This window comes from Rhododendron vialii, chromosome 9a (assembly GCF_030253575.1).
Source record: "Rhododendron vialii isolate Sample 1 chromosome 9a, ASM3025357v1".
NCBI classification, from domain to species: Eukaryota; Viridiplantae; Streptophyta; class Magnoliopsida; order Ericales; family Ericaceae; genus Rhododendron; species Rhododendron vialii.
The window spans coordinates 32,962,452-32,985,764 of NC_080565.1; the positions used below are offsets into that span (position 1 = coordinate 32,962,452).

General features: G+C 39.6%; 3 protein-coding genes across 8 annotated transcripts; 2 read left to right on the forward strand and 1 right to left on the reverse strand.

Annotated features, from left to right (window-relative positions):
* Positions 1-3,217: 3,217 nt before the first annotated feature.
* On the forward strand, positions 3,218-9,773 carry LOC131301183 (U11/U12 small nuclear ribonucleoprotein 48 kDa protein). Of its 4 annotated transcripts, none has more exons than XR_009191196.1 (5): positions 3,218-4,667; positions 6,449-6,563; positions 6,915-7,022; positions 7,254-7,993; positions 8,075-9,773. XR_009191196.1 is itself a non-coding variant. In XM_058327344.1 (4 exons), exons 1-4 carry the CDS (start codon positions 3,286-3,288, stop codon positions 7,896-7,898), a joined length of 2,250 nt encoding a protein of 749 aa, XP_058183327.1. In that variant the 5' UTR covers positions 3,218-3,285; the 3' UTR covers positions 7,899-9,773. The 4 variants fall into 4 exon arrangements, 1 of the variants encoding a protein (XP_058183327.1); XR_009191195.1 differs by having other exon boundaries at positions 8,110-9,773; XR_009191194.1 differs by having other exon boundaries at positions 9,341-9,773.
* Positions 9,774-10,028: 255 nt separating this feature from the next.
* On the reverse strand, positions 10,029-16,402 carry LOC131301184 (uncharacterized). Of its 3 annotated transcripts, none has more exons than XM_058327345.1 (7): positions 16,001-16,402; positions 14,427-14,604; positions 13,784-13,881; positions 12,576-12,672; positions 12,036-12,121; positions 11,826-11,906; positions 10,029-10,297 (listed from the first exon to the last, which is right to left on the reverse strand). In XM_058327345.1, the coding sequence occupies exons 1-6, from the start codon at positions 16,232-16,234 to the stop codon at positions 11,853-11,855; spliced, it is 747 nt and encodes a 248-aa protein (XP_058183328.1). In that variant the 5' UTR covers positions 16,235-16,402; the 3' UTR covers positions 10,029-10,297; positions 11,826-11,852. The 3 variants fall into 3 exon arrangements, 2 of the variants coding, with proteins under 2 accessions (XP_058183328.1, XP_058183329.1); XM_058327346.1 differs by having other exon boundaries at positions 10,029-10,299; positions 11,838-11,906; positions 16,001-16,380; XR_009191197.1 differs by lacking the exons at positions 10,029-10,297; positions 11,826-11,906 and adding an exon at positions 13,641-13,700 and having other exon boundaries at positions 12,087-12,121; positions 16,001-16,380.
* Positions 16,403-17,176: 774 nt separating this feature from the next.
* Positions 17,177-22,865, forward strand: LOC131301185 (probable arabinose 5-phosphate isomerase). The gene is made up of 3 exons (XM_058327347.1): positions 17,177-18,074; positions 20,297-20,520; positions 22,359-22,865. Exons 1-3 carry the CDS (start codon positions 17,421-17,423, stop codon positions 22,513-22,515), a joined length of 1,035 nt encoding a protein of 344 aa, XP_058183330.1. The 5' UTR covers positions 17,177-17,420; the 3' UTR covers positions 22,516-22,865.
* The last annotated feature ends 448 nt before the right edge of the window (positions 22,866-23,313 follow it).

Sequence of the window (23,313 nt, forward strand, 5' to 3'; positions counted from 1 at the left end):
TTATTAAAGGAGCCGAAAACTCGAGCTCAACAGTTTTGCAAAAAAAGAAAGAAAAAAATTGGCATTATCAATTTTTCAAAAGAAAAGGAAAAAAAAGGAACTGTCTCCAACGGTTGCGGAGCATTGCTACTGCTTTTACACGCTGTCCAAACTCCAGTCTCAACGCTATGTTTGGATCTTTGTGCAGAAACCTCCGACCAAATCGAACTCGAGCACGAGCACACGAGGCAAACCTCAACATCGTTCGAACCCAAACTACATCGGTAAGGCACGAGTCTGAAATCCCAGTCGATCGACCGCGGCAGAGCCCTATATGTACCATCATCAGATACTAAAAAAATCTGAACTCTCAGATGACTCCAATTACCGAAGGAAACTATCTCGAGTTATTGACAGTTGGAGGATATTTTGGATTCTGACCCTCTTATGTAAGTCGTCTTCATCGTATAATTTCACCACAGACACGTGTATATAATTTCATATGTTGTTTTTTCATATAACCGGATGTCCGGCCAGCTTGCACGCATCTGACTAATTCCAAAGTCATAAAGTTAACGATCTGACTAACCTCCGGTGACCTCTGGAATGTTTGGCTTCATATAATTTCATATGCTGTATTTATACATTTTTGTTGAATATTTGCTTGGTTGGTTGGTTTTGAAGCTAGGATTTACAAATTCATTCCTGAACCCATTGGAAACCTCCGGCTTTTCGAATGTTTTGTTTTGTATGGTTTTAATTAAACACGGACCGGCGCAGGATTTTAACCTCAGGAAGGTGAATGTGTACAGAGCGCCAATTATTTTTCGGATTAATGTTGGAATGGGAAAACGGGGGTGTGTAGTGCACGTGTAGGATGACACACAACCGTCGATCTCATCAATCAACGGTCCAGATCAAAAATCAATTATGACCGGTAAAAAATGATTCTTACCGGCCATAATTAAAAATCATATCTTAACCATTCATTGTCAAGATCGATAACTCGTGTAAGCCCTACAAGGTGCCTTGCAGGGCCTTGCACTATGTGATTTTCCAATCCCTAGTTGAAGGGTGAGATTTGATAATAACATGAGAAAATAGTTGAATTCAAGAGTCTACAACATGCGTTTCATTTTATATAAGCAGCTACGTTTTGATTTGCGTCTATATTGTTAATTTTTTTCTATTTTGTTTTGATCATCAGAAGTTTTCAGTTTCTTAATCATTAGGCCATCCACAGTGGTATAATCAAAAGTCAATTATTTTTAAAGTTAACAATGTTTGTGCAAAAGATAGCTCACAATGGTATAATCTAACTTAGCAACATCCTTAGAAATAATCAAATTTTGGGCTTTGGATAACCAAAACTAGCAAAAATTTTCAATAATCAAAACTTGTTGACCCCGCGTTACATAAGTTAACTAGTTCCAAAATTTGTATATATGCATGTTTTAATTTATATTTTCTTCTTCTCTTCTTCACCAACTCTATATTTCCTCCACTTTACCCACAAACTATTTCTTTTTCGTTCCCTCCCAAAGTGAAGTTCATAACTCTCGATCATCTGCAATTCAACTCATCGTCGCCGAATTAAGGTATTTCACTCTTCTTTTCTGTTTCTATCCCCCCCAAAAAAAAATAATAATAAAAATAATAAATAAATAAAAATTCATAATAGGAAAGAAAGAAGTCACCGATTTTTTCCAAAATTAAGAGAGAGAATCGATATATTTTTGCCCAAAAAAAACGTAAATGAAGAGAAGTGAATGACGGGAAACAGAGGGGGAGAGAGAGAGTGAAATTGTTGTGAACCATTTATTTTGGTTATGGACTAGAAGCGACCATTGTGAACCTCAATATTGGTAAGTTTAACAACTTTTTAAATGAATAATCAAAAGCTGATGTGTCAACTTTTGGTTATTCATTTTTTATTATACCATTGTGGATGGTCTTATAGCACCTCAAACATTGGTTTGAATTTAACATTATTGTAATCATATCCTTCTATTTCTAGAAAAAATTACGTTGGTATTTCTAAAAAAAAAAAATACATTATCACCCATTCTTACAATACTACCTTATGTTACATATTCACATGTCAATCACGTCTTATGGTACGAGTATTTCCCAACTTTTGGTTTGTATTTTTTCTGTAACATTTTAATTTTTAAAATCCATCAATATATATTTATTAGTCTAAAATGTTGCCACCACACTTAAAAAAATTGAGGCTTAATTGCATTTCATTCCCCTAAATTATCACACTTTTCAAATTATCCTGCAAGCTATAAAACTTGACACTTGACCACCTTAACCTATCTAAACTTTCCAACTTGTGCCCTTTATTAGCCTTCAATTGTATAATGGCCGTTAAAGGGCCCATAATAGTGCTGAATTATTTTCCTCGATTCATGACTAGAACGACCATAATGGTATGTATATAAACTTGCATAACTAACAAAATCAAAGATCAACTTTTTATCTCGATTACATTCTTTCACTCACCTCCTTCCATCAATCTCCCTCTGTTTTTATCCCCATTTATACATCTCTAATGTATGATTGCAATAAATATGTAGATTTACATGCATATCTGATCCTCGACATTCTCACCATGTTTGGAGAAAATTAACATTTGGAAAGTATCTAAAACCTTTAATAGCAGCTAAGGGGCCCCATTTGAAGGGTTTAGATACTTTAATGTGGTTGAGTGTTTAAACTTTATTGTTTAAGAGGTAATTTTAAGAAAAATGTAATAGTTCAAGGCCAATATGCAATTAATTCAAAAATTAACCAGAAGCAAGTCAAAAGAACAAAAACACAATCTCGAGATAAACAAAAACTCTGTTTGAGAAAATTTAAATATTTTTCACTCCCTTGTTTGGTTCTTAATAAAGAGAATGGAAAATTTCAAAATTCAATTATATTTCCTTCCCAATTTCTCTCTAATTTTTCCTCTCATTTCTTTGTTAATTATTCTCTTTTCTTTTCCCTTTCTTTCCCTAATTCTCTGTTTGAAACTTAGGAAAAGTGAGGGGAAAAAAATAGGAAAAAAGGAGAGAAATTGGAAGGGAAATATCACTATCCAGCAAACTTGAATTCTTTATTTTATTTTCTTTTTCTCTCCAATCCAGACAATTGGAGGAATTTTTTTTAACTTTCTTTTCTTTTCTCTCACTTTTCCTGTGTAATTTTTTTCTCTCACTTTCCCTGTGTAATTTGGAAAACGAAGAAGAAAATAGACCCAGATGCTGATACAAATACACAGAAGTACTGAACCAAAGAAGAAAGAAGTTGGACCCCATGAATCCTCGCACCCTTTTCCCACCTCCCCCTCCTCCATCCTTCACCTTTCTTCCTCCCCCCCCAAACCCTAACCCTAACCCTAACCCTAACCCTAACCCAAATCCTACCCATTTCTTCTTCCACGCTAATCTCAACCACCAACACCATCATTCCTCTTCCCCCAACCCCATCACTCCACCACCACCACCACCTCCTCCGCCTGACCTCCCCACCACTCTCAAAACCCTAAAAAACCTCATCCACCAATCCCAATCCACCCTCCACTCTCTCTCATCTCTCCTCCCCACAGCCCCCTCCCCCTCCCTCTCCCCCTGCCCCTTCAACCCCCACCACCGCCTCCCGCCGCACTCCCTCTTCCGCCACACCCTCCTCTGCCCTTCCCCACTCCTCCCCGACCTCGGCCTTGAATCGCTTCGATACCCCACCACCCTCCAATCTTCAATCAAACACAACAGCTTCCTCCAAACCCTAGACCACGACCCCAGCTCGGACCTCTGCTTCTCCCTCGACGAGTACTGCGATTTCGGCCCCAGTTTCTTCTACACCGATTGCCCCGGCGTCGTGACCAGTCATGATACCACTGGTCGTACCTTCACACTTCCAGGTATTCTATCTGCCGAGTGTGCAAATTATATTGGCAGTGGTGAGAGTGTTAAGGGATTTGATAGGGATTGTGCTAGTAGTCTTAGGTTACTTCCTTCGGAATTGTGGCTTGTTAGGAGCGAAATCGAGGCGTGGAGCGATTATCCAGTTATGTATTCGTATTATGTTGTTAGGGCGATTGTTTTGCGCTCTCTTGTAAGCGAAGAGTGTGGTTTCATGAGGTGGGTGATTGTGAATTCGCCTCGTTATGGAGTTGTTATCGATGCGCCCATGAGGGACCACATTGTTTTGCTTTTTCAGCTCTGTTTGAAAGCGATTGTAAGGGAGGCTACTGGTGTAGTAAACTTGGTTTTGAGAAGAGACGCGATGGAGTCGAATCCCGTTGGTACGAGTTTCAAGTGTCCTGTTTTGGTTGATGTGCTCAAGTGGTTGTCCTTTCAGCTTTCTGTGTTGTATGGTGAGGTGAACGGGAAGTTTTTTTCTGTTAACATGCTTAAGCAGTGGATATTAAGTGCTTCACTGAATTTGCCATTGTTTCCATTGGAACAAAAAACCCCTGGCTCACCTGCTTTGAGAGACACGGACAGTGAATCTGGAGATTCCTTTGAAAAGAGTGTGGAGGATGATGGAAACAGTATGCCGGGTGAATCCATTGATAGCAAAGTGATTTTTGTTTTCCAAGTAGCAGCAGCAGTGGCTGCATTGCATGAACGGTCCTTGCTTGAACAAAAAATTAAGGCGCTACGGGGTGGTCATCGACTTACTAATTACCAGCGGTATGTCCTTATTTTCCATTCATATTTAACAACTGTCAAACACGCAATACGGATATCAATGCTCTTTTTGCACACTATTCACTGCCCCAAGGGTGGTCGCTGGTTGTTAATTAATCAGCCACGAGGCCTCCCGATCTACCGCCAGTCCGTAAATGACCGGAAAGATAACTTCGAGCAACTCGTCTCTGCACCACTTGTTTCTACAGAGACTAACTCTATTCCCCAGTACACCCGAAAGCTAACTGCTTTAAAAAAATCTTCCCGAACCATCTAAATGCCTTCTCACAACTCCTCCCTTTGAGGATCAGACACCTAGGCAGTTGCCCAGTCCCGCTGGCTTTCCCTGTAGTTTGAAACCACCCATTTCCGCCATAATCTATCTTTCACAAGCAAACCAGACCATACCCACCAAAGAACATACAATTAGGTACTAATACTTATTTGCTTCATAATTTTGTACTTTTCCTATTAAGTTTCTTTGCATTAAACATGGCTTAAAAAAACCAGTTGTTAACATTTCTAATTACTAGCTTATGTTTTGAGATTGTTGATGAGTCTTTACGTATTGAAATGAGCTAAAGCATTTGTATAATGACTATAATCTGAATGCTCATTTTTTCTTTGGGAGCTAGCTGAAGAAGTAGTAGTCTATTTGCTGTTGCCAAAACATCCGAAAACTATTTGTTGAGGACTTAATTTGAAACATGCACTCTTAATGAGATGAATTTATACTCGCGAGAAGTATTAGTGCAAGTATTTTGAGGGAGCAATGATTCTACCTTGTCTTAAAGGCACAAGCATGCATAGGAGCAGATTATATCCTGCTGTGGGTTAGAGAAAAGCTTGCTTGTGGACTCTAAGAAATTAAGAGCTGTGTTGGCTTTATACATAATACTCCCTCTGTCCCAAAATGGATGTCATTTTTGACACTTTTTGCCGTCCCAAAATGGATGTCCATTTTGAAAAGTAAAAGCATGAAAACACTTGATCTTCCCATTTTGCCCTTGTCTTAAACTATTCAAATTACTTTAACAAAATGCCAAAAAGATACTTCAGTACACTTTGCCGCCAAAATTTTCTTACTCCTTGGATTCCGTGAGTTTACTACTCAGTTTGGTTGCCAACTGAGTTGTTTTCAAAATAAAAGGGTATTTTTGGAATGTTTTATTAGAAAGGGTGTAGTTATTTTGTGTCTGGATAAATTTTGAGTTTTCCCAAAATTGCCATCCAATATGGGATGGAGGGAGTAGCTGTGTGGCTGAGTTGTATAGCTGAATCCAAATAGTTGTCTGAGGCTCTTTTGTGTTGGTGTTGGTATAGTATGTGTAACTTGTAATATCTAATCTTAATAGGGAAAACATAAATGATGTATCTTTGAGCATTAGTAGATAAAACAGCTAGGTAGTTTACCTTCTTTGTTTTTTCAGACAACAAATTTCATGTGTTATGTTATGGTTTGATTCATATGTTTTTGTGCAATTTTTTGTTCCTGTATAGGTAAAATCAATTTCTTGGTAGCTTGAGCCATTCATATGCTTTATGAGTTTGTTTTGATGAAACCATTCTTCCTCACGACGGACACTATAGAGTCGAGTTAATTGCCTCTCTTCATTAACTATTTGTGCATCAAAGTGCATTGTGTTTGCAGTAAGGGTGCTGATTATGTGTCATTATTCTTCTTTGGGTATTCCCTTTGCTGGTTAGTTCTTTACTTTGTGTTTAATGAGGTCTCTTCATTGCATTGTATACCAAAGCATATCATGGAGCTAATTTCCTTGTAGGATGGCTGAGCATGCAAATTTCTCAAAATGGGCTGATGAGGAGCGGCAAAAACGTTCTAACTATAGGCCTTTACTTGACCATGATGGTCTTTCTTGGCAGCAGCCTCGTAACCAGGTACTTTTTTATGGCATGACCGTACTGGTTACGGTATTGCCTTTGGGTTTTACTTTTTGGAGTATTCTGATTACTCTGTGGAAATGAGTAGGATTATGAAATGAATTGAACTTGCAAGACAATTCAACTAATGATCGACATATTTGGTGTCATTTGCGTTTGTGATTACAAACAATGCTGTAGAAGAGTTGCTAATTGATTTAAAAAATGTCTCTTTGGCAACTTGTAACTATGTATGTTTCGTTTTGTATGTATTATATATTTTTCCTCTTGGCAGCACTTTATGGTGGTACAATCTTTACTTTTCAGTTATATATCTTCTTTATCTCAAAGTCCTTGTGGTCTTGTTAGGATATGAATAAAACAAAGACTAGGGAGGAGTTATTAGCTGAAGAAAGGGATTACAAACGTCGAAGAACGTCATATCGTGGCAAGAAGTTAAAGCGGTCTACAACACAGGTAAGAAGCTGCATCAGTGCTGTTCCCCCCTCCCCCCCACCCTTTTGAGTGTTGATTAGACTCCTTTATGTGCAAGGGCTTGATGTTTTCATGCTTTCAAAACCTTTGTAAAAAAAATTTAACTGAATTGTCAGTGTGCAAGAGCTTTGATCTTCTTCTTTGTATTGTTGCCATTTGCTTTTGCTTATATTCTTCAGTTTCTAATCTCATGATATTTCAAATCTCCAAAAGGTGATGAGAGATATAATAGAGAAATACGTGGATGACATCACACAAGCAGGAGGCATTGGCTGCTTAGTGAAGGGTGCTGATGAGGCCGGAAAGTCCATAACCGAACCTCCTCTGTTGCATGACATCTCTACAGATGCGGATGGGCGAAGTAATAGTGTTTATTACTCGTCTGAAATAACAAGAGAAGGGCCTTATAGCTACAAAGAACAGTTACATTCTCCTAGTAATACCAGATCTTCAAGATTTGAAAATGAGTCTCCTCAAGATCACAAGCGACGTAGACGAGATTCTAGTTACCCTGAGCATCTAGAAGCTCGGAGAAGTGTTGACAGGAACAGTCGTTATAGTAGCGATTATATTTCTAAAACCCCAGATAGGCAAAGAAGTAATGACCGCTCGCATGACCACCATAGCAATCGTGGGTATGGGGATAGCTACAGTCGGTCACGTGAGCGGACTGATCGTCGAAGGGAAGAAGGTGATAGGTATTCAGAAAAGAAAGAAAGACACCAAAGGCATGCATACAGGGATCGCAGATCAGACTCTGTTGCATCTAATGAGTTTGAGGACAGATATGATCCCTCTGAATCTCGTAACATGCATGAGGATGATATCTCCTTTGGCACAGGTACCAGTCAAAAGTGATGTTTGGAAGTCCAATAATGACATGGTTGCTTTTTCTCCACAGCAGTGTTATTTTGATTTCCAAATGAAACCCTGAGTGGTTCTCTCCATGCGTGGTAAGTCATCTCACTCATGCATGAGTAATAGTTTATCAGGGCCAATTAGGAAAAGATCAAAAGATACACTAATACATGAAGCTTGTTCTTGGCTGTGTGTTTGCAAAACTTTGCAGTAGGAAATCATGCGGCTTCAGCAGTTTATCCACATGTGTATCCTCCTTTGTATCCTTAGTTGTTGTCTATTTGCTTCTTTTCATTTGGTAGTTCTTGATTTCTTTATAAATTCCCCCCTTCTAATGGATCATAATTTACAAGTCTATTATTTCCTGATTTCCCCCCATCTTTCTTACAGGACTTGAAACTTGTCCCAAATATTAGCTGAAGAGTGTCCTCATGCTCCTAAGCCTAAACCAAATTGTTTACTTTAATTTAAATAGAATGCGATTTACTTTACCCGAATGCATATTTAATATCTTTGTCCCAAGTACGATATCATGGTCATGGACATGGTGGACACATTCAGCTCTAGCTGAGGAGTATTTTTAGGTGCTGAGGTATCCAACATTGGTATGGTGCAGTATATGTTTAGTATCCAGAGCCCTTGTCCCTTTTTTTGTGGCGTGTACTTACAAAGGTGTCTTTGCTAAGTACTTATGGATGGGGAGTCTAGCTGTTACACTGTCTTTTGGAAAGGAATTTAGTGCTCATGTTGTGCCCAACGTATCTGTGATATATTTTGTACTCTCACTCGAAACAAGGAACCCCAGGTTTATTCCTTTTAAAAGGATTTTTGTATAGATTAAACAGAAAGGAATGGGAATTGTCCAGCGTGCCTAATGTTGCTTTAAATTGCAAGTACATTGTGTTAGTGGCCTCTAGTATTCCAGAGCTTTGGAAATGTCAGGTTGGAGTCGGGCTTAACTCTTGGTAGTATTCACCTAATGTGGAGTTGAGTTTTGTTCACCCTCCACTTAAGAGGGTGAACATTACCCTCCTACCCTCCTTCCTATTTGTTGAAAGGGTGTGGATCACATCACAAAATGATGTCATGCTTATCAAAAAGTGTATTGCAAGGATGGGACCTACACTATTTCAACCAAAAAGGAGGGTAATGTTCACCCTCTTTTAAGGACCTCTTTTAAGGAGGGTGAACAAAATTGCACTTCCATTAGTAAGATAGTTTACCACCTATATTAGTTAGTTTCCACTTTCCAGTGAGCATATGCCATCAGCACTCTCTCTCTCTCTCTCTCTCTCTCTCTCTCTCAATTATGTTGTATATACACATGTTGCTTGTTTTCCGTTTTACCCAATATTTCATACAAACTATGGTAATAGGTAGGTCGTAGGTCGGTAAAAGTTAAACAGGGCCTTATTGATGCCGAATCTTGGTTGTTGCTGTAGTTGCTGATGTTAAAACAGGTTATAGGAAAGCCAAATTGGTTGATAGGCCTGAGTTCTTGAGGTGCTGTTATTGTCAATCTTCCATCTCTGCTCAGCTCCTGTAATACCGTCATAGGTTATTGCTATCTTCTTCAGGTGCTTTACTACTAAAGCTCTGGTGTGTAGACCTCTGCTGTTGCTGTTTTTCTGATGGTGGGTGCAGTACCGGGGTTTTCAGTGTTTAAGTTTGGCACTCTCAGTGTGTTATTGATGACTTTTGCTGCGTTCTCTCTTTGCCTGCTGCTTTGGATTTTTGAAGAAACTAGAAAGTAGAAGATATCAAGATTTTTATTTCTGTAGAAAGTAGCTTTCTTGTTATTGAAGAAGCTGAGCTGAACTTGAACGCTTGTAAAAATATTGCATAGAATCTAAATTTGAGTTTGGTGTTGGTCAATGCTCCTTTTCTTCTACGCTTTCTTTCCGTATGCATTACATTTGAATGAACAAGTCGAATTATTTTTCCCAAAAGCTAGAGTTACACTCAAATTCATTTCAATACGTATATAGATATACAGTTCTGTATGTAAATCAACAAATCCAAATGCAACCTAAGTTTTTTCTTCCACAGAGGGATTGCCAGAAGCACCTCCTTCCTTCCTCACCCGAACAATTATTAACTAGCAGAAAAAGTAAATATAATTCCAATTCGTGGAATGTAGAAGCAGAGAGCAATTGAATTAAAAATTAGTATAAGTCATGTAAACCCAGTAAAACCAAATGCATTCTCTTAAGTTTCATTCTTTCAGTGCGACTCATTGCCTTCAGTACAGTGAAACCTCTCAGTAGGTGCATCTCTTTAAAGTTCAAATTTTATGAATACAAATTTGCTGTGAATGCAACTCTTGTACAGTAAATAAACTCAGTCACAGCGGCATGTAGACAGACCCAAAGGACTTCACAGCTCCACGTTTCTTCAACCTGAAGAAAAAGGCATTGAAACGTGGTCACAATTATGAAAAGAGAAGGTATAAGCGACACCTAATGTATGGTGAGCGACACCAAATGTATGGTGATAAAGGATGGGTGAAGGTGCACAAAGGATTCCTCAAAAAATGGTGTGGAAAAGTGGCTTAGCGTGGTAGTTATTTCCGAAAAGACAAGTCGATAGAAGAAGTATAATGTTGTAACTTGCTAAGAACAGGATACCTTTAGCTACTATTACAGAAACCAAAGGGTGCATGCAGTACAGTGAACTGAGTGAAGAGAACATCACATAACTCAGCTAAGAAAATTATGGTCGTGACATGGAATGAAATGATGGATGTCATGTTTCCCCCAATGTTTTCATTGACACGAAGGGGGAAATACAACAAACTTTAAAATAAAATTAACATGTCCTGCATTAAGACCTCTTTAGTCTACTACAAGCAAATAAGAAACAATATGGCTACACAAGGGCTTGGAGTGTGGTGTCAATTGACACCACAAAGTTGGGAAAATGACTTCTACTAGCATAGATTTTAAGGGAAATTTTACTCATTAGACCCACAAATATCAGAAAATTGTCCCAAAGACCCCACTAAAATGACAAACTTTGCTCTTTTATCATTGTCAACCGCAACTCCAGGTATTTGACCTCACTGTCTAGGAATCCTGGCTCCGGGTCTAGGACTGGTGTATTCAGGTGCAGGTTTCAGCTGCAATAGATTGCAGAGGTACTAGTTTCAACCAATTTGCTCACTGCATTTTCTGAAAGGCGTTTCATTTAGAAGCCTGAAAACAGAAGAAAATCTGAAGAGAAATCCTCATTCCCCCAAAGCATCCAGAATGGCTGCTTTGAAGTTTCTCTCATGCATGCCCAAACAAATAAGGTAGCTTCTTTCCCCTCCTGTTTAATTTGACTACATTGAGACCCTAGTTCTTGGTTGGAGTTCTCAAAACCCCTGAGAACATGTCTATTATCAGAAATTCTATTAGTGAAGGTCAGACCAATGTTGAGGGTCCTCTTTGGGTCAGAATAAGCATATAGATGTCCTCCTGCCTGTTACATTAGGAGAAGGCGGCCCAAGCAGTGACCTGAGTAGCAACTATGACTCTCGAGCACAATGATTTCACCAAAATGCGAATAGTACAGCTGAAGGTAGATGACAAGTACAATTTTCTCAATGGTTACTAACAATCCTTTACCGAAAGTTCCTACTCCACATATACATACTATCATCTCTTGTAATCTGCATGCTTACGTCACCAATTGCTTACGAACACCACTATTCATCGGGACAGTATCTACTATCTAGGAGCAAGTTGTGCTGAAGAAACGTGAAAATTGGCCAATTAAAAAAGGCAGGAGCTATATTTCAAAAAAACACCATAGACTAAAAAGGAATATGTACACTCGTTCTCATAATTAGCCTGCATCATGCATGCTTTAAACCCGCCTCATTACCTCAAAGAAGAAAAAACAAATTTGGTGAAGCTTTCGAGGACTGACTATCTATTTCCATACCTCAGTTACCACCAGTTAGATCTAGGGTCACTTGTGCAACACACTCTTCTTAGGAAGCTTTGGTTTCTTTTGAGAGTGGTTCTGCCAAGAAAAAACCAAAAGATGAGAAAAGAACAGACAAGAATCACAATAAAAAGGGTAAAACAAGTGAGCAAACACAAAACCAAGGAATAAATTAGAAGGCCAGGCAATGGACAAGTGTAAATGCACCTTCTGTCTTTCCAAGGCATCATTGTCAGTCCTCTCTCTCCAGTTGCTTTTGCGTAGTTTGATAGGCCTATTTCCAACATATTTACCTGCCACCAAGGTTACACGAATGATGTTTTCTGTATTCTTCCAGAATATAAGTCACCCCTCAAGATCCCTTGCCCCTTTCCATCCCAATAAACAATACATCCTTAGATAAATGACCATACAATCAAATTAAATGGACACCGTGATATAATTGATAGGCCTGGATATAATGAATAACTAGATTAAGCTCCTTTTCCAAACAATTTTTTGGGCTTCCTAAACTATACATTTGTAATATCAAACTTCAAGAACATCTAATTTCCATAACCACAACCAATCAACTCAACCCAGTTACATGTGTTTTAGTTCTATCTGCTACTGATACATTCTTTAACGTTGTCGTATTGAAAAGTACAACAAAGTCTACTTGAAAGGGTTGATAACAAAATGGAAAGTATGGGCCAATAAAAAAAACAAAATGGAAAGAATGATTTGAAGACACCTAGGAATACGTACCATTCATTTCTTTCAACGCTGCTGCAAGATCTAAAGGGTTTGAAAAACTAACAAATCCATAGCCCTTGGTTTTTCCAGTACGCTTGTCTCTGACAACCTGTGACCATACGCGTAGTTCAAAGGGAGAAGAAAACCATATAAGATATTGCAGCAACTACAGGTACACCACGTACAAGGAAGTATATTAGCAACAAGGGGAAACAATGACGAGATAAATAAAAATGGAACAGACAGAGCACTGTGCCCTGCTCTCAAGTACAAAACACCAAGCAAGAAAGAAAGGTAAATGGATACATTGAGATGTCAAAACATCATAGGAAGTTGCAAGATGGGAACAATGACCATGATGTCAAAATGCACGTTCTCTCTTTCTTTATTAGGAGAGGGAAGCAGTATGGAACATAACATTGCCTACCAATACACAATTCTCACAGAAATCACTTACCAAAAAATTATCTAAGACAATGGTAAATGAAATCACTCAATGGGTGCTAGTTGTTCATACATGGCTTGGTATATGCTAGAAAGTATGACAACATGATCATTTAATGGTAAATGAAATCACCCAATGGTGCCACCACACACAGGGGAGCACCTTGAGCTGTTTCCAAACAATAACTATAGTAGTAGGATACGTCTGTATTTACCAGTAATCACACTTGAGTTGCTTTTTGAATGCAAATATCAACTTGCCTCTTGGAATGCCCACACCGTTATTGATCTCACATTATCTTGCTGAGATAATATCACAATTATTCTTACCTGATTCCAAGTTTAGTTGGAAAATTTGTGGTGGAACACACTCAAGTTAGATAAGATTAAACACCAAAATACTTTCACTTTGTGGCAACAACATACCCTACTTCCCCTACCTCCCATTAGTCAAATGCCAAAAGGGTTCACATAATGTAAATCCCAAAATAAGGTACAAGACTCCAGTGAAGTCCCAGATTGCAACTAGGGACCTTTCTTCCACCAACTTTTGTGCCTTAAACATGGCGACCTATAAATCGTCAATTGTCTCTATGCATAGTCAAACAGCAGACCACATGTAGAGAATCCTACCTTAGCATATACGAGAATTTCGTGAGCTGCATGCACTTCACATTAACAGTTGAAGAGGGCCTACAAAAGGCTCAAATAAAAAAGTAAACAAACTATAACATTGCCACAACAGGAGAGCTGGAGCAATTCCAATTGGAACTTACCTTGGCCATGTTGAACGAAGGAAATCGAGTAAAAGCTTTAGAAAGAACATCATCATTCACCTCGTTTCCAAGATCACCACAAAATAGACGATAATCATCTGTGGAAAGGCCAACAAAATCAGAACAACAAGGGATGCATCAAACTAAATTTGCGGATAGAAAAGATTTCTAGCAAAGCGCACATGCAAAAGAAAAGGAAAAGCGCAAACATTGTGATGGAACCAGGTACACGTACAAACGTACTCTAGACAAAATGCAAAAGCATCACAAGAACTATCAACCTTGACTAGTAAGAAAAGCCACAATTCATTTGCAAAAGTCTTGGGCAAGTAGTGCTCCATTGACATTAGTCACCACCACAACAAACAGTAGGGAACCCTAACGGAAGGGAGAGAGAACTTAACTGAGCCACTCTCCTAGGGATATATTTTATGATGAACATGCTATGTCTGACCAAACAAATCCTGGTGTAGGGTCAGCTTCTGCCAAAGATTTTTTTTATATTTTATTTCCTATGAACCCAATATGATGGGAAAATAATAGCAAAACAGTATTGAGCTAGGATAAGATACAACTTTTCACGAGCTTGTCATGCTCACGGGTTGAAAGAAACATGTACTACAGATGAAGCCAAGAATCATACTTTCTGGCCATTCTGCAAGTGTAGGATCCTCCCAGTTTTGCCCAGCAGCTTTACGAGGTATAGCTTTCTTTTTTGTTTCTGCTTTGTGCTCAATTTCACTGTTTGCAAGAGCAGCTTTCACACTTTCGAGAGCTTCCGGCGTTATGGTTTGTGCATCCCTTTGGAATAACTGCTGGGCCTGCTTGCAGATACTACGAAGATTATACTCATGATGGACCCAAAAACGATTACTTACTGTTTACAACAACAGCTAACTAAAGTAATAAACACGTATATTACTGGAAATACAATTTCCCTTCAATTAGTCATTGGGTAGATTCAAATGACATCAAAGCCACTTTTAAGCACACACACATATGCACATACATGTTTTGGTCGATGAAAGATTCATCTGAAAGTTCATGTCATATATGAGTAGAGGATGGCATAACTTCCACCTAAACCAACAGAAAAAAGGAAATAAACTAATGAGTAATGAGGATTCAAAAATCCTTAGTGAAATCTTCCAAACTTGGGCATAACCGAAGACCAAGAGCAGAGTGCTAGACACTGGTGAACTGAGAGTCTCTCTAATTCTAACATCAAAATAAATCTGATCCTACATAAGAAACACACGTTTTGGTATTGTTGAATGCCCTACGTAGAGCCTTTGATTCTTATCAAATGTAATATCGATACTAAGTACCCCTGTTACAATACCAACTACTATAATTACCATTACTTTTCCGGTCTAAGCAAGCATCAAAGCACAAAAAACGGAGATAAAGAAACTCGTTTGCAACACAATTTATGTAGAGAAACAACAATAAATTCAGACCATGATCAAGCTATCATAACCAATATTTTTCCGGCAAAAGAAAATTCCATTATCACGAAGACAAAAAAAAAAAAAAACTGAAATCGATATGATAGGAAAAGAAAAGCATAGAGAAAGCTTCAAAGAGTACACAAAAATCTTCTAATGCTGGTACTCCCAAAATCTCAATTTACCCCTTAGCCTCTATATTTGTTATAAAATCATTAAAAGGACACACACAAGGCTCGGTTTAGCCGACCCCAATTGATTGGAACACAATACTCTGTTCGGTTCGTTTTACACACAAAATAAGATTGCTCAGACAAGATGCCAACAGAATAGCCTAAAGCAACCGAAATTCAACCTTGTCCGCTGAAGCACCTAAAAATTAAACCAAAACATAACCAGTAGTAAACCCCAAGGGGTTGGCCTTGTGGTGAAGACCTGAGACTAAGGGATTTGCTCCCTCCTAGTCTCAGGTTTAAAACCTTATAGGTGCTACCCACTCCTTTGGGGCAGTCCCTATGGAGCAATTGCTCCGGCTTCAATTGGGATCCCCGCAAGTGGGCGGTGGGATTGGGCCCCTAGGATTATTAGGATTATTAAGGTGCACGTAAGCTGGCCCGGACATATTGAGTTATCAAAAAACATAACCAATAGTAAACCCGAAGTAGACACACTCAAGGAAAGAGGATCATGCATATCAATCCGCCCAAATCGGTAAATGAAAACCAGTCAAGAATGGAATCGTATTCGTTGAAAAAAAGGGAGGGCTCACCTGCTGATACTGCGGCAGCGTGTAAACTCCGGGGAGGGGAGGCTGGGCCTGGTAGACGGACGGAAGGTTCACCGGAGGCGGAGGAAGAGGGGGAGCGGCGGCGTAGGATTGTTGTTGGACGTGGAAAGGCACCGGAAAGTAGGAAGCGTTTGAGTAGGTGAATTGTGCAGAAATCGAAGGGTTCGAAGCGTTCGGTAGTGACATGGAGTTCGAAGATGAGGGCGCAGTCGACATGTCCTTACCCTCTCTACTGATCGATCGCTGATCGAAGATGATATATTCAAACAGTATGTATGATTGAGGAAATCTAGGGTTTTGAACTTTTGGGTGGGATTTTGAGGAGAGAGAGAGAGAGAAGAGAAGAGAAGAGAGAGAATCGGATGTTGAGAAAGGAAGGGAAAGGGTAAATTGCACAGAGGTACCTGAGGTCTCTGACAAAAGCCTCTACCATCCCTACTCTTTTTCAACATATCTCTGTGGTCCCTTTCTTTGCTGACATTGTACAAATCCCCCCTCCGTAGTGTTGGGGAAGGAAGTGAGTGATTATTAATAGCTCCTTGAGGACCATACCAATGTGTGGTGAAAAAAGGTCCTGAAATACTATGTGGTGGTACTCTAGGAGCTGCCGGGAAAAAAAATTCCTAACAAACACATGGGTATATTTTACACTTTGCACATAACATTAAAGAGTCATTGTTTCATCGGTGATTTGGAGATTATAAGGCCATTGACATATTCTGCAAAATTAAATAAGAATAAAATAAAAAAATCTGTAATTTACAATTTGTTGGCTAGTAGGAACACTCCTTAATTTAAGTTTATTTATTTTTTGAGGTTTTATGGTGAAAACAACACTTATTATCGCGGGCCGGCCAGCTCAATTGGGAGATTGGAAGCATGCATGAGATGCGGACAGACAGCAAAGCAAGATCCAAAGGGTGACTACTACCTTGTGAAAGCAATTCGAGTGTGTCGGTGGACAGGGAAAAAGGAAAAAACTGCTTTTTGCCAACAAATTCCCTCCGTAAAAAACACCATCCCCCAACGCTAGCATGTGTGGTTTATTCTTTTCTCTTCAGCAGTGATCAAGGTTTGAGTTTGAAAATAGATTTGAGGTTTCAGGATTATGAATAGTTTCTGAGCCCTGTTGACCAACACTTTAACACCCCGAATAACCTTCCCCTTATGTATATTGTCTCGCAAAAAAAAAATAACGCCTCTTTTATTTTGCGAAACCAAACACTCCCTTGCCAGGCCCCGCGTAGAGTACCAGAAATCAACCGTTCAAAACTCCGTCCTCCTCTCCCACCTCCCCCCACCCCTCTCTCTCTCTCTCTCTCTCTCTCTCTCTCTCTCTCTCTCTCTAAACAAACAATACACACAGAAGAGAGAGAAACAATCAATCAATCAACCCACAACAATGGGGTCTCTCCCTCCACCCCTAGTCCTCTCAACCTCCGCCCCCACCCCAAAAACACCCCCTCGAATCGACGCCACCCACCTCCTCAGCCTCTTCAAAACCCAGCAATCCTACCTCAACCACTTCTTCCACCACCTCTCCCTCCCCCAAACCCTCCTCTTCACCCAAACCCTCTTAAACTCCACCGGCACCATCTTCTTCTCCGGCGTGGGCAAGTCCGGCTTCGTCGCCCACAAGATCTCCCAGACCCTAGCCTCCCTCTCCATCCGCTCCTCCTTCCTCAACCCCGTCGACGCCCTCCATGGCGACATCGGCGCCTTATCGGATAACGACATCCTCGTGATGTTCAGCAAGAGCGGGAACAGTGAGGAGCTGCTGAGGCTGGCCCCGTGCGCCAGGGCGAAAGGGGCGTACTTGATTAGTGTGACGTCGAGCGAGGCGAATGGGTTGGTGGGGTTGTGCGATTTGAATGTGTACTTGCCGCTGGAGAGGGAGTTGTGCCCGTTTGATCTGGCGCCGGTGACGTCCACCGCGATCCAGATGGTGTTCGGGGACACCGTGGCGGTGGCGATGATGGGGGCGAGGAACTTGAGTAAGGAGGAGTACGCTGCGAATCACCCTGCGGGAAGGATTGGGAAGAGCTTGATTTTCAAGGTCAGTTTTTGGGATTTGTTTTTTGGGTATCCTATGAAACTATGAATGTTGATTTGGATGTGATTAATTTGGCAGACATATCATATATCACAATGTGACTGTTGGTTTGATGAAAATTTTCCTATTTATTTTATGGGTATCACATGAATGTTGATTTGGATGTGGTTAATTTGGTAGATATAACATTTATGCCATTATCTTCTCAATCAAACCGTTTCATTTGATCCTGACGGTATTTTGAACTGGGTTTGTGCATTTCTGTTTCAATGAGAGAGAGAAAGAGAGATGAGCACGATTGTGAACCCATGCTTCAGTTGATGCTTTGATAAAGAATCTAGTTTGCTTGTTTGGAAGGTTTAGCACAAAAAAAAAAAAACCCTTACTATATGGTTTTCTAGATCTTGGCAATGAGTTTTGTGACTGATATATTATTTTCTAGTGTTGAGAATATGATCTTGATGATTAGGCCTCCTTGGGGATTCACAGTGTTTAGTGTCGATAGGTATTGTTTTGATCAGTGCAGTGCAGGTAAGCAGTTTTTATTTCTTTTCTCTCCTTGTCCATATCTTCTCAGTCGACCGGTTCCGTTGATCCTGATGGTATTTTGAACTGGCTTTGTGCATTTCTGTTTCAATGAGAGAGAGAGAGAGAGAGAGAGAGAGAGAGAGAGAGAGAGAGAGAGAGAGAGAGAGAGAGAGAGAGAGAGGAGCATGTTTGCGAACCCATGCTTCAGTTGATGCTTTGATAAAGAATCTAGTTTGCTTGTTTGGAAGGTTTAGCACAAAAAAATAAAATTAAAAAACCCTTACTATATGGTTTTCTAGATCTTGGCAATGAGTTTTGTGGCTGATATATTATTTTCTAGTGTTGAGAATATGATCTTGATCTCGATCTCCTTTTGGGGAGTCACGGTGTTTAGTGTCAATGGGTATTGTTTTGATCAGTGCAGTGCAGATAAGAAGTTTTTATTTCTTCTCTCTCCTTGTCTGTATCTTCTCAGTCGACCAGTTTCGTTTGATCCTGATGGTGTTTTGAACTGGCTTTGTGCATTTCTGTTTCGATGAGAGAGAGACCTTATGTTTGCAAACCCATGCTTCATTTTTGATGCTTTGCTAGAGATTCTAGTTTGCTTGTTTGGAAGGTTCAGCGCGCGCACACACAAAAACACCTTACTCTATGGTTTTCTAGATCTTGGCAATGAGTTTTGTGGCTGATATATTCTTTTCTATTGTTGAGAATATGATCTTGATCCTGATCTCCTTTTGGGGAGTCATGGTGTTTGGTGTCGATTGGTATTGTTTTGATCAGTGCAGATAAGAAGTTTTTATTTCTATTTCTCCTTGTCTTATCTATCGATGCAAGGGACTTAATTTGGAGCTTTGGATTGTAATTGAATTCCAGTGTTTGAAATTTGGACTGTTAACTAGGAATGGAATAGTTTGTTATGGACTTGACTCTATTTTTGTGTGGATTTGCAAATGGGGAACATGTGAACCTGCTAATTCTAGATTACATAGCAACCAATCACAAGAAAAACTCCCTCACATAGCAACCAATAACTGTTGGTACATATCGCCATAATTATCTTGACTCTACAGTTTTCTATCTTGGGTTTCAGTAAACTCTGTGCTACGTTTCTCTTTCCTTCAGTTTTGTGTCTGAATCTCGTCAGATCTGAATTTTTAAGTTATATTGTACATATTTTAGTCAGACATGTTATGACGCATTGAGGACACATTAGGAGGTCAGAAAGTACTTTTAATATATCAGGTCAGGGTCAAAATTCCCATGAATTAGTCCTGAACATGTGTCTGATGTGTCCGTATCTTAATTCTTGGAAAGATTGGAACTGCTCCTTTTTATTGCTAACTGTTTTAAGTTTCCCTCTTTGGTATTTCAATTCAATTTTTTCCTTCAAGAGGCCAATTTGCAACTTGCAAAACTGTCATTGAAAGTTATTGGTATCTGAAATTCGCACCTTTTTTTTTAGTTTGTCCGAATGGCTTCTAAGTTCTAACTAGAATAAAGATAGGAGATAGGGTGCTGGTTTGACATCTCACAGTTCTGGTTTCTGATTATGTTTCCTTTATCTTTGTCTAAACAACCAAATTCCAGTTGCTGCTGAATTTCCAATTCCCTTGGGTTAAACAAGGAGCTTTTTTAGTTTGAGTTTCATGTTTGAATTAATTTAAGTTGGTTGGACTGAATTCTCTTTATTGCAGGTGAAGGATGTCATGAAAAAGCAAGAGGAACTTCCAGTATGCAGGGAAGGAGATTTGATAATGGATCAGCTGGTAGAGTTAACTAGCAAAGGATGTGGGTGCCTTCTTGTTATCGATGATCAATACCACCTCATTGGTACATTCACTGATGGAGATCTGCGGCGAACCCTGAAGGCTAGTAAGGAGGGGATCTTCAAACTCTCTGTGGGGGAGATGTGCAACAGGTAATTGTCTCAGTCAAAATCTTACAGAATGTATAGGCCCCTTTTGAAGCATAGCTTGGTGAATCACCAAACCGAGCCTTAAGTCCCAATCAATAGGGGTTGGCTACATAAATCCGTTTCTCCATGAGATCTGTGAATGGTAGTGTTCCTTGAAATCTAACAAATTAATCTTTCCGAACTATTGTCTCTATAGTCAATATTGGTCTTCCCCTCCCCTAGTGCTATACTCTACCATAAACAATATTACTCCTCCCAACTACAGCATCTTCTGATCAAGATAGAGTCATAGACATGTTCATCTTTATGCCAATTTTTATCTGATTGAATGCTCCATCTAATTTGTACTTGACTGGCTATTTTTGGTAAAATCAGAAGTTACCAAATTCTTAGTTCATCCTGATGCTGTATCTTGGGAAGACACAGCAGTGTTGTGCAAAGGCTAGAATTGTTCCGGGAGATGAAACTCTTTAATCCACATGAGAGAAGAACCCTGGATTGCTTGGGAACATGGTTACTTAGAAACTTCATTGATTGCTGATTGAATTGCTTCCCTGCCATTAAGCTTCCCAATTCCTGCAGGACAAAGAAACCTGCAAAAATGGGCTGATAACAAGAAATCGGAAGTAGACCAATAGAATAGAAACTAAATCAACACCAAGTAGAAAACTAGTATTTCTTAATGTTGACGAGGGTCCTAGACAGGAGGTAGGCCCAAGATCAGCTCCCTGACAAGATTGGATTTGAGGCGGGTTTTTTTTTGGGGTAAGGTAAAATTTTATAAGCAACAACCACATTACACAATTTAGGGGCATACCCCTATCCAACCAACTAAACAAGTTAACAGGAACATACTCCTGAAACTATCACAACACGAAACCAAGGTAAAAAAGAGGAAAACCCTCAACAATTACACACTGCCGAACACTCTTAACTGGGATATTCCATAGAGCACAAAGAGCTTTGTTAGAACCTGACGGTTTCACATTCCTCCAGGAACTAACACATGCTCGGATGTCAGTTCGCACTTTAGTTTCCAACTGCTGACCAGAAATCCCATAGCCTTGAAATTCTGCCATTCCTTTCACCCCAAACATGGTACAGAGTGCAGCAAAAGCAACTTTAGATAACAGGAAAGAAAACTGTGTCCCCTTATCAACTTGAATCATCCAGTTCATAATTTGGGGCAGCCCGTCGACAGGGCACTGAGGCATCAAATCCTTTTGCAAAGACTTCCAAAGTTGAGAAGAGTAAGGGCACTGAAGGAAGAGGTGTTCATGGTTCTCTATAGCAGCAGAACACAAAACACACTGATCAGTTATGGCCATCCCCCATTTAAGGAGTCTATCCTTTGTAGCAAGTCTCCCCAGGTTTGCAAGCCACTGGATAATGGACCAGCGTGGAACATGATGCTTAAACCAAATAATTGGGCACCAATTAACTTGGGGATGCTGCCTTCTAACAGCATTCCAAGCTGACTTGATAGAGAATTTGTTCTATACCTCTGCAGGAGACTTCAATGTCTCGTCGTTTTCTCCCATTTTCCCAATAAAACCATGTATCTACGTGTGTGTGTGTGTGTGTCCACGTTAAATCTCTGTCTGTGCGATCCAGATCCCCAACACGTTAATTATAGCACACTAGATCACAAGTTCACGTATTTACTAATCCCAAAATGAAGATAAAATTAGATTTAGTGAAACTCCTAAAATCTTGTCTCACATCACTTTTGCCTTACTGTTAGCGAAAGTGAGTGTGGATTGATGCAGATAGGGAAAGATGTAATGTTCTTTCACATATCTTGGTCCTAACATTTTTCCACGACTTTGTTGGCATTTCAGGCATCCGAGGACAATTGGTCCTGATGCAATGGCAGTTGAAGCAATGCAGAAGATGGAGTCTCCTCCATCTCCCGTTCAGTTTCTGCCTGTCATCGATCAACAGAACATCTTAATAGGTATAATTACACTTCACGGATTGGTCTCAGCTGGCCTGTGAATTTCTTCAATGGATGCCCTGCACTCTGTTCTGTATTTCATTTGTTCAATGGCGATTCTTTGCTTGTTTTCCCTAGATCTCCAAATGGGGTCATGTATTCTATTCTTTAGATGATTAGTTTTGTAGTGGTGAAGAGGAAGGAATGGGAGAAACCAAAGAAACAAGAACAACCACCCAGGGCATGGCGGGAATAAGAAAGTAGAGAGCTTATTGTATATTAGTAGTGAGTTTCTTCATATTATATTTTCTGTAAAAACGTATAACATGCCTTTCGCCTCTAGTTGTATGTCTTCGCTGATCACTCACTTGGTTCAATGACAAGCATATGAACATGCTCATTGAAGATTTAATTTCCTCTGGTGTATATGTCTCTATTTACATTTCTCTGGGTTACTAAATCATGAATAGACGGTGTAACTTACCGGGTTAGTAATCCAAATTGGATGCAGCGATACACAGTTATGTGTCAGCCGTGTCGGTGTAAAACCCAGGTCAGTCGGCTCACCACCGGGCTTTTGAAACTATACTGCCATTTTTCGAAGAGACAAGATGTACTTCCTCTGTCCCTTTTTCGAAATGTGCATTTCGTCTCTAGCATAGTGTGCCATAAGTATTTTCACAAGATCAAATCTTCAAGCAGCTAAGGAAATTTTAGCATAAAATCAGTGAGGTGTATTTCCTGGAATTATCAAAGCCTCTTGCACAGGCTTGAAAAACACATGCTTTTAGCATATTGGGTTTACCCAAATTGAGTACTTGTATATTCTCAATCATTCTTTTACAAACATTTTTCTCAGT